At 51.4% G+C, this 11,202-nt stretch overlaps 1 protein-coding gene across 3 annotated transcripts in view; it reads right to left on the bottom strand.

Moving 5' to 3' along the window:
• Nucleotides 1–2,028: 2,028 nt before the first annotated feature.
• TSHZ1 (teashirt zinc finger homeobox 1) overlaps nt 2,029–11,202 on the bottom strand; it is a 79,170-nt gene continuing 69,996 nt past the window's right edge. For all 3 annotated transcript variants that reach the window (XM_001137580.7, XM_001137665.6, XM_024350942.3), the window contains exon 2: nt 2,029–6,528. In XM_001137580.7, the coding sequence (XP_001137580.5) occupies nt 3,335–6,528 (3,194 nt within the window). In that variant the 3' untranslated portion in view covers nt 2,029–3,334. The remainder of the gene's footprint in view (nt 6,529–11,202) is intronic.

Genomic DNA, 11,202 nt, shown 5'->3' with positions numbered 1-11,202 from the left:
TGGATTAGTCAATCCATTTGTATCCTTACAAATTGAGTTTCTGTGTTATTAAGTATACCCGTATTCAATTGAGTTGCTACAGAATCATAAAAATATCTTTCAACTTATTTTCTCAAATCCAGCAGACCATGGGGTGGTTACATTTTGCCATCCACAAGGGCTGCAGTGGGAGGTGATGAGCAGCCCTGGCCGCTCAGCACCATCCTGAAGCCTTGCCTCTAGCTCCCGACCCCGTAGGAGACACCCTGCCTCTGGGTGACAGCAGAGATCCCCACCTGGGGCAGATCCCAAGGCCTGTAAGGAGGTGTTCAGAGTGTGGTTCTGCAGCAACAGCTTTTTGGGCTCGAAGCCCATGTTTAGTCACTTAGTCGTTCGTAAGCCATGTGGCCTTGGGTCCATTCCTCAACCCTGCTGTGCCTGGCTCCTCACCTGTAAACTGAGCATGAAACTAACAGAACCCACCGCATACAGTTGTGAGGAATGAATGAGTTCATAGGTGGGAAGTACTTCGAATTAGTCCTGGGCACAGAGGAAGCACTCGACAAATACTAGTCGGGGTCGCCACGTTCATTATCACTATCAGTGGTATGATTAAGATAACCTAGTCTCCTATGCATTGGTTGGGAAATTAGGGTCAATGACAACGTAGCAATACAGTTGGTGAGTTAGGAAGAAAAAAATTTAAAGGAAAACCCCAATTCTATGTCTATCCCCAGTGATCGGAACTCAAGTTGCAAGCTGCTTTAAAATGACTCAGTGCTTAGCTGCACACTGGGACTGTGCCCAGCGACCCCCTTCTGGGGAGCACTCACCTCCCTTTGTACCACTTCACCTGCTGCTGCTAACACTCTTGCTATAAGGGTGAAATCACATAATCATATGTTTGCAGGTTTGTGGTAAAATAAACATAACTTCAAAGGATTATTATGCAAAGCCCCCACACCACTGCCATAAGCCTAATTGTTATTCTTCTCTGTCACCCCTTGAGCCCAAAGTACATAATCACCCAGTAATTGAACTGAAATGTCTAAATGGCTGAGGCTCCTAAAGGACATAGCTATTTACCAATGAAAAAAGTCAGAAAAATTTAGCAAACCTCCCTGGCGCTCTGCTGCGTTAGTACAAAAGACTGTGTAAATATGACCCACCTGGACCTGCTCCTCCTCCTCAAATCATTAATGGAAACAGAACAATCCTTGCTGTCACGGGGCAATGTGAGAGAAATAATTAAAATATCACAATTGCTTAGCTGTTTCTGAACAGAGCGGTGTAAGCTCTAACCTTTCTCAGGATATAATTTTATGAAAATTTAAGCAAAAGGCAGAAAAGTAAATTTTCCTGGTCGTATCATTAAGTGCTTCTGGGGCTGGGGGGAGAGGCCAGGGGGCCTCAATGTCAATGCTTCCCTCAATACAGACTGGGCAGTGAGTCCTGGGCTTTCAGGGATGGGGGTCACCCTGGAGGATGGGTGTTTTCATGGCAAGGGTCATCACATTCTCAGTAGAGCCCGCCGTGCTCTAATCTGCAGAAAGAAGCCTCATCTCAAACACTGAATACAACAGCAGCCAGTTTTCTTTTTAAAATTGTAGATTTTTAAAAGCTCAGAAATAAGGTTTTCCTCTTTGGAGTAACACAGAACTAATTCCAGGGTCCTTGGGGTCTTTGCTGGTGGAGTAAGCCCTACCCCTCTACTCCCATCATTAAATATCTGGATAGACACACAGGTTAATTATACATATTTTTAAATTTTGCAAAGGATTCTCTGAAGGACGCATCTCAGCCCACCTAAGTACAAAACAGCCAACACTCAATGGCTAAACTCGGCAATCCTTGGCACCCAGTGGAGTTAAAAATTTTAATTATCATTTTTTAAAACGCAATACTTATCATTTGAATGAAACATGTCAGCACACAAATCATGAAATGATGATTCTGAATAGAATTTTTGTTGGTTGATTGCATAAGCAATACCTCTTGTTGCTGAAATAACATCTCAAAGGCAAAATAATGACGACATGACAATCCGTGTAAATCAAGAACTGCATGTGGGTTTATTTTACATCTGAGAAAACAGTGGATTTAATTGTGTGAACCAAAATGTACTGTACAATATTAATGATAGAACATCAAAATGTATAATTAATAGTGCACTGCTTGCTTTGTTTTTATGTATTTATTTTTGTCTGACAGTCCCTCTGAGTACATGCATCTGGAGAGATGCAGGTGCCAGTAAAAGTCCTCTATTCAAATCAAGCTGCAGGAACTAAATTTTATTCAAAAATTGTGGTTTTACATTATATACACAGAAATTTAATATAAAATGACAATATAAAAAGTTAAAAGAGAAAGCATACAGCCAGAAGGTACAAAGAAAGTTGAAGAGATTAAAATGGTACGATATGTAACATACAGGAATTTTTAAGCTGATGCTGGCAATTTACAAGGAAAGGACTCCAACGTTTGCCCCATTTTTTTTCATTTACCAATGCAGCACGCTATAGAAAGGTCAGCTTGTACCAAAGCTTACATTTGTAAATAACTATAAACTGCAATATTTTACAGGAAAAAAGAAATAGCATTTTTACACATTTTTAAATAATAGCTTGCATACTTTTTTTTGCCGAAAGTGGCATTTTTCAGCATCCAGAGGGTTTGGGCATAGTGGCGAGTGGGGTATCTGTTGTTGTTGTTTTTTGTTTTAGACATGTAGAGGTGTGGCTTCCGAATCCCGTGAGTCCTAGACAGCTTTCTATCTTCCCACAGCTGCATGCATGTTTCCTCACAAACCAGTTCTGCATATAAAAGCTCATTTTTTAATTATTAAATAAGTTTTGTGTCTGACACAGCTTTTGATCTGAATGAAATGCCTTTAAGCCTTTTTTTCTTTTTTCTTTTTTTTTTTTTCAAGTGAAAGGCACAGAAATGCAATTACAGTCCTCAAAGGGTTAAATTTGACACTACCAGGTTCTATGACCTTTATTGTCATGGCAACTTCACCATTTTAGGATGTCTTTTTATCATTGTTATTTGTGTCTTTCTTTACTGCTAAATAATGTCTCTGAGTAGTGTGCCCCACTATTTCCTACAAAAGATAGCTTAACATCAAGAACAGATGTTGAAAATAAAGGTCAGACTTTGACTCACGGAAAAAGAAAAATAACATGCACAGATCGGACAGAGAGCATATAAATATACAAAATATGTGTAAGAAAACCAAGGTCCAGAGAGGCGGGCCAGCAACAAAGGAAAGACTGATTTCAGAGGCTCAGGCCAGGCCTAGTGCAGCTCGACGACGTTTAGTGCAATGTTCCGCGGTCTCTTGCATACCTGGACGCTACTGTTTCTCCAACTCAGTCACATAGATCAGGTGGTCCTCGGGAGACTTGCCGTGGGTCTTACTAAGGTGCAGTTTGACTGCGTGCTTGCTCGCAAAAGTCCGGTTGCAGAGCTTACATTGGAATGTGGAGCCCAAGTCTTCCTCGGTGGCCCCCAGTGGGCCCAGAGTTTTGTTGGTGAGGACTTTCGAAACATTCTGCTGTTCTTGAATCTGATTGAATGGCAGCTTGGAGAGATCCTTCAGGCTGAAGCCCAAGTGTGTCTCCAAATGACTTATGTATGTAGAAGCAGTTCTGAACTGAGAGGCACAATCGTTGCAAAAGAAAACAGGATGCCCTGTGTCCAGGTTCTTTAGGAATTTCGTTCCCCCTGTCCTCCTCAACTGGTACTTCACATTGGCCAGCCAGTGGCTGATGGTGGTCATGGAGAGCCCGGTAAACTTCGAGATGTGCACCCTCTCCTGCGGGCCCAGGTCCGACATGATGTACTTGCCCTCTGTGGTCTCCCGCAAGCTCGAGGCGAACTGGGCCTGCAGGATGAGCAGGTGCTGCGGGTTCCAGTTGGACTGCCGGCCCTTCCTCTTGTGGACCGGTGACAGCTCATCCAACGCCTCCTCAAAGCTGCTGCCATCAGCATCGGACTTCTCTGAAACTGTGGAGGGCGTGGAGGACTTGGGCGTCAGGCGGCCTGTGAGGTTTTTCACCATGTCGGAGATGTCCATGAGTGCGCTCTCCCGCAGAGGTGATGCCACCGAATCAGCCACGCTGGACACCAGCGGCTTGTTCTTGGACTTGGTTAAGTCAATGGGCTGGTCGCTGTTTTCATAGTAGTAGCGGTCGATGGCATCGGCCTGCTTCACAGGGGTGGCGGGGTACACCGGCTTGTCCAGCATGCTGTTGCTGATCTTGTACAGCATCGCCAGCGGGTCCAGCGAGGGACTCACGGGCTTGGACACCTTGCCCAGGTGGGTGTTCATGATGGACTGCAAAGCGCTCAGCGGGTTGATGAAGGAAGGCTCCGGTGAGTGGTCCGTGATGATCCCCAGGTTGTTACAGCCGTTGGTGACCTTTGCTTTGAGAGGCTCTGTGCCATTTGGGGTGTGAACATCCAGCGGTCCCTCCTTTTTGGCCTTCCCAGTCTCAGCCTCAGGGCCCTTCTTCTGTGGTTTGCCGCTGACTTCCTCCGTTTTAGGGAAATCTTTATTCTCTTTTGCTATGGGGGACGCAGCCTTGGCCGGGGAGCTCTTCTCCTTCTCAGGGGGTCTCTCCTCCTTCTTGATGTTGACCTTGCCCGTGACCTTCTCCACCAGCTCCTCCATGGCAGACACGTTGCTCTTGTGCGGCGGGGGCGTGAGGCTCCCTGGGGAGTGCAGGAGGGCGTTGTGCTCGGCGGAAGACAGCGACTTCACGCCGCCAGCATAGGACGGCTGCACCTGCACGCTCTGCACGGCCGCCGGCAGTGGCTTCACGGTGCCCGGGAGCTGGTAGGCTGCGTGGATGCTGGGGTAGCCACCCCATGAGGGCGCACCATTCTGAGCTTTGCTAATGGCCGTGGAGACGGTATTCTCCAGGGACTTGAGAATGTCCAGCCCTCCCTTGGGGCTGTCGTCCAGGTCCTCCTCACGCAGGTACGGGTACAGGGTGCTGGGCTCAAATTTCTCCAAGCTGTCCTCACTCTCCTCCTTGATCTTCTCCGCGTCGCCAGCCACGGGCGGCTTCTCCTTCTCCGGCTCTTTCTTTTCTTCAGAAGTCGTGGACCCTGCGGGAGAGTCGGGCTGCTTTTTGATGCTGGAGGCCGGCAGCCGCGTGTGGGTGGTGGGCGGTAGTGGGATGGACTGGATCTTCTCTTCCACCACAGGGTCCAGCACCAACTGCTTGCCCTTCTTAGAAGCCGAGGTGGTCACTTTCAGGAAGTGCCCGGTGACCATCATGTGGGCGGTGAGCTGCTGCAGCGTGTCGTGGGAGCTGCCACACTCCATGCACTTGAGGATCTGCGCCTTGCGGGCCTCAAACTGCCAGGTGTAGCTGGCGCCATTCTGGTAGCCGTAGCGGTTATTGGGCGTGACGTACGGGTTCGCTGCTTTCTGATCCTTGGCTGACTCACTCAGGGCCACCTCTGCGGCCATTCCTGCTGGCTCAGGGGAGCAGGGGGGCGCCAGGTCCTGAAGCGCCCGCTTTTTGGTGGAGGGGACCAGTTTGGTGATGGCTGGCACTGGCTCCTTCAGAGGCACTTTCTGGTAATGCTTGGTTTTGATCATGTGGACGCTGAGGTCCTGCAAGGACTCAAAGGAGTGTCCACAGTACATGCACTTCAGCACCTTCTGGGCGTCCTCCTTCCCCTCCATCTCCATCAGGGAGCGCTTCCTGGGCTTGGACCACCGCTTGGTCTTCTCGGAGTCCTTGTCCCTGTTGTCGTCGCGGTAGTGGCCTGTCTCGTTCATGTGCACCGTCAGTTCCACCAGCGTGTCGTACGCGGCACTGCAGTCTTTGCACCGGAACTTGCTGGCGCCCGTGAAGACGGAGCCGTAGAGCTTGTTGTTCTGGCGGTAGAGCTGCACGGTGCTGAACAGGCTGGGCTCAGGAAGCAGCCCGTACGAGGACGTCTGCTGCAGCGTCTTGGCCAGTGCAGCCTGGTGCCAGTCGTACCCGGAGCTGCTGCTGGTACTGGTGGTACTGCTGTGGGTGGTGCTGGAGCTGCAGCTGGTGCTGGGCATGCTCGTGGTGGGGCCAGTGGTGCTGACGGGGCAGGTGGGGGGTGTGGGGGTGGGGGCGGAGCTCTCCTTCTGGCTGGCATCGTTGGTGCTGGTGGTGGAACCCGACTTCTTTAAATCCAGAGCTAAGCTGGACCAGCAGGACTCGGAGAACAAGTTTGCATACACAGCTTTGATCTGTGCCAGGCTGTCCTGGGGGTACGAGACGCTGTCGGGACACTGCGGATCCTCCTTCTCTTCTCGAGAGGAAGAGCCTTTGAAATGGGCTAGCTGGTCGCTGCTCTCACTGAAGGGCGACCCGCAGCCGGCGTCCTGGTTAGTCACAGAGCTGACTGGGGAGTTCTGGTAGCTCTGCGCCTCTTTGATCTCCGTCTCTTCATTGCACATGTACTCACTTTCCTGAATGTCCAAAGACAGCCCGTCATCCTCCACGTGCTCTTCATCTATTTCTGCTGCCTTCAATTCTTCCTCAGGAACATAAGCTAGGAGAGAAAAATGAAACCCAGTTAGAAGAAGTAAATCATCTTCAAGGACACAGCCTCCCCAGCAGTTAGATGATCTTTAAAAAGATATTTGTCAGCCTAGCTCCCAGGACACAAGGCTACCCCAAGTTTACATATCTACCCCTTTGCAGGAGTTAGGTTTCAAAAGGTGCTGTCCCCTCCTGAGTGTGTCTTTAGCAAAGGGGACTGAGCTGGAGGATGATGTCCTGTGCTCGTCCCGAAGATGTCAGTTTGACCCTTGCAGCCTGGCGGGAAGCGCAGGAACTTGGGACTCCAGCCACCACCTGCCAAGCACCCCTCCTATAGGCTGTTCCCTCTGTAAGTGACCCAGGAGTCCCCTCATGACTTCCATACGGCAAATATTTGTAAACACCCATCGGGCAGGACCTGGTTATCCATTTTTAGAGCAGGATACTCACAGACAGTATATCGTTTCCATAAATAAAAACACTCCTCAATGGCAAGCAATGAAAACACTCTGGTCTTCACCAAAAGCACCAACATGGCACCGCCAATCTCCTGCCTGGCAGAGCAAAGCGCCACCCGCAGGGGGCTGCCAGAGGGCAAAAGCCATGGTTGTTCACCAAGGCCCAGAGCAGCCTCATTGACTGCAGCCAAAAGCTGGAAGGCACCGAAAGGTCCACTGACGGTTGGAGGGATGAACGCGGTGTGGCCCGTCCACACTCAGGCTTGGAAAGGGAGTTCTGACATGCACTGCAGCGCGGATGCACCTCGAGGGCATAGTGCTCGGTGAAGGCAGCCAGACACAAGAGGACATGTACTGCATGGCTCACCTCACGTGAGGGCCCTAGAGTTGTCACATTCATAGAAAAAAGCAGAGTGGTGGCGAGTGCCAGGAGAAGGAGGGGATGGGGACAGAGTTTCCATCTGGGACGACGAGAAAGTTCTGGAGATGGAGGGTGGTGATGGCTGCACATCAATATGAACGTTCTTAACGCCATGAAACTGTGCACTTAAAATGGTTAAAATGGTCACTTATACATTATAAATATTTTATCACAATAAAAGCTGTTTAATTACAAAAGCCCAACGGTCCACGCTCCAGCTGCCTACTACAGGCCCACGACTGCACAGCGGAGCGACTTCATGGGCTGAAGGCAGCGTTTCCCAGAGGGGCTTCCAGGATATGGAAGTTGTCCCATGGATGAGGCTGGAGGGCAGAGAAACCGAGATGAAACCTGGACTTGTGACTGCAGGACATGTCAGATCCTTCACTATGCAACACACCTTCCTAACTCCCAAGGGGAGACTACTGCAAGGAACACTGCCTCAGCTTCTTTGACCAAGGCACTTTTACTTACTTTTCCCGTCTCGAGGCAACAACTAGCTGGACTACAGTTCCATCAACAACTTGGGGTATTTGGGGTTCAGATATTTTGCAGAAAATCCCTATTAAAATGCATTCATCTGACCTGAGAGGGGTGTCTCATTAAATATCATCATTCATGATGACATCATCAGAGCCAGGGCCTGAGGGAACACAACAATGAGCACAGACGTTTTCAGGGAGGACTGCTGGGAGGGACAGAAAACATCTTGGCCTCCCAAAGGGAGGATGCCAGGGGCGGCAGGGAGCAGCGTGAGAGCCTCAAAACCCGCAAATGCAGGGCTTCAGATTCTAGCAGCAGCCAGCACTCACAGGCACACGCACAATCACATGTGTACACACAAGCACACGCACACACACACACAATGAGAGACGACTGAATCGGTCATGTGGAGAATCTTCTAGTTCAGGCCATCCCGAGTGCTTGCACACACTGCCCTTTTCTGCACACGACAATCTGCGCACCTGTGTTCACGCATTTCATGGAGGTATGTGGAAAAGCAGCAAAGCCAGGAATCACAATCCTGTTCACACTGTACTGTGAGTGTGGAAAATAACCAATCATGTAAGACCCCAGGCCTCAACTACAGGCATCAACATGTGGGGAATGTTCTAGATGATTCTATGACTCTCCTGTAAAATATAACGCTCATAAAATTAAAAGATAATTGCCAAGTTCAGGCACATTGTCATTAGCCCGTAATTATTAAAGGTTTAGGATGGCCCAGTTCTGAGGGTTCACTGCTAGGACCCAGGGACCCCACTTTAAGAACCACTGGTCAGACTCATCACCTTTGAACCAGCCTGGCCTGGGCCATGTTGGCTTGGGCTACAAGGTGCAGCTCCTCTGTGGATTCAGAGGGTGACTCTGAAGGCTGCAGGATGTGCTGGGCAGGGCAACGCCCAGGGGAGGCAGAAGGCCCAGGTTTAAGATGTTGGCAGGCCTGAGCATGTGCTGGCCTTGGCCCCAGGCCCCTCCCACTGTGTGCGGGAGGCCCTTCTATCAGGATCGACTATAGGAAACAGCCTCACAGCTTTTGTCAACCCATCTTTGTGAAAGGGAGTTTCATGGCCACTAATGCAAAGGAAACGTTTAGCTTGACTTGGATCTGCTCAGTTCGGGGAGCCCGTCACTGCTGGCCCACTGCTCTGTGTGCCTCTGCTCCCGGCCACAGGTGCCTGAAGGCTGCTGCACAGGCTAAACCAGCCCTCCCATGGCCCACCCCACAGCAGGCGGCCAACCTGTGTGTGCCAATAAGTGACTTTTTGTTCATCAGCTTGGGCTACCATATCCACATACCGTATGCGGATATGGCTTGACCAACAGAACTTCCTTTCTCCCAGTCCTGGAGACTGGAAGTCCCAGGTTAAGGTCTGGCAGGGTTTGGTTTCTGGTGAGGCCTCTCCCTGGCTTGAGGATGGCAGCTCTCTCCCTGAATGGCTCTTCCTTCCAGCAGGTGGAAAGAGAGAGCTCTTCCACTTCTTTTAAGGCCACCTCTGTTGGACGACGGCCCTGTGACCCCATTTAATGTTAATTACTTCCTAAAGGCCCCTTCTCCAAATACAGCCACAATGGGAGTCAGGCCTTCCACATATGAATGACGGGGACACAATTCCGTCCTTGGCAGGCTTTCCTCTCAACACTGAAAACACAGAAATGGGAAACTTACTCTCATGCCTCTAGGTGTGTTCAACACTGACCAATCCTCATCCCCTTGCTTGGAGCAGGTGCCCACAAAGGATGAGGGTCCGGAGTCAGGGCTGCGTCTCAGGGCCTGGCCCGGCATCTCACATGGTGATGGCCTCTTCCCACACCATGCTGCACCCTCATGCTCCCAGCAGGCGCAGAGCATTGTCCAGACCACGCTCCAAGACAGTCCATTCTGCACCCGGGAAGTTCCTAGGCTGAGCTACAATGTATCTCATCGCCAATGTGTGTCAGAACAGATTGGACCTCACAGATCCACAGAACGAGAAGGCCCTCCTAAGAAGTCATCTTCCCAGCAAGCCATTTCCTTGCGCAGATGTCCACGGCCCTGTGTGGACTCCAGGGAGTGCGGACGTGGAAGGAGGAGGTCCATAAAGTCCCTGCCCTAGGGACGGGGACTCATGTCCCAGGGAAGAAGCAAAGCAGGGTGATCAGGCAGCCTGTGACCGGGTAGGCGAGGGACACTTTTGGAAGGCAGGGAGCCCCGTGTGGACCAGGGTGAAGGCTGGGCCCCCACAGGTTCGGGCTCTCCCTGCCCGCACCTAGCATGCCCCCCTTCCAGATGCCATCTGGAGGCAACTTCTCACTCCCCACCCAGTTGCACCCATGAGCAGCATGTGGCCCTCTCCCTCGTCTCCAGACTCTTGGTGCCCGCTACCCGCTCCCTGTTCTGAGCTGCCGCATCCCCAGGTCTGCCTCCTGCTCTTGCCCGTTCTTACTGCAGCCTCTCTCTGGCCAATCTCACCTTCTCCACAACCCCAGTGCCTGTGCCGACCACAGCCATGAGCACCCCTGCACACCTGCCAGACACAGGCCCATCAGGGAGGACGCCTGTCATGCCGCCCCCATGGTGCTTTCAGGGCCTGGCCCCATGTAGGGCCCGTGGAAGGAGCCCCACCGTTCTGACACAGATCTAATGTGACACGGGTGCTCCACATCACACCTACGTTGTGTGCAAACAAAATGACACCCCACCGCCCTCTCCAGCACCCTCCTCCTCAAAACAACAGGACACTTTCTCCTCCTTCTGAATCTCCAGATTCAGATGTTACCGAATAACCCCAAACCAGAGTATCCGAGGCAGAAAAGCAGCGCCATCCTCAAAGCCTCCTGGTCCTCAGGCCCTGCATCCAAACTGGCCCCGCACTGATGACCAGCTGTGGCCAGAGCCTTCCAATGTCCCCGGATGACCTCGCTCCACTCCTGGTCCGTGACATTCTCCCTTCCAGCAGACGCTGTGCTCCCGACAACCCTGAGTGCGAGCCTTTGCTGAAGCTGTGTGTCCCAGGCAGGGCGTCTGGACCCTCACCGCTGCCCCGCCTGTGCCCAGCCCTCTGTGCCCAGCCCGCTCTATCTATCTGGTCCCAGGCAGCCCTTCCCCTGCAGGGGAGTGCCCAGTCTGGATGCCAGCCCTCCCCCACTCTCTACCTGGTGTGAGCTACTGGGCCCTCCCTCATCCCTCCAGGGAGGCTCAAAGGTCATCTCCTTATGCCACCCTCTCAACCCCCTCACGGAATTCACCACCCCTGGAAGAATCTGGAGCTGTTACCTGTCTGTCCTCTTCATAGAGCTGTGAATTCTTTCACTCAGCTCACAC

The sequence above is a fragment of the Pan troglodytes genome, chromosome 17, assembly GCF_028858775.2.
Source record: "Pan troglodytes isolate AG18354 chromosome 17, NHGRI_mPanTro3-v2.0_pri, whole genome shotgun sequence".
Taxonomy (NCBI): Eukaryota; Metazoa; Chordata; class Mammalia; order Primates; family Hominidae; genus Pan; species Pan troglodytes.
Note: the sequence above shows the minus strand (reverse complement) of the source record. Positions and strands in the feature narration are given on the sequence as shown.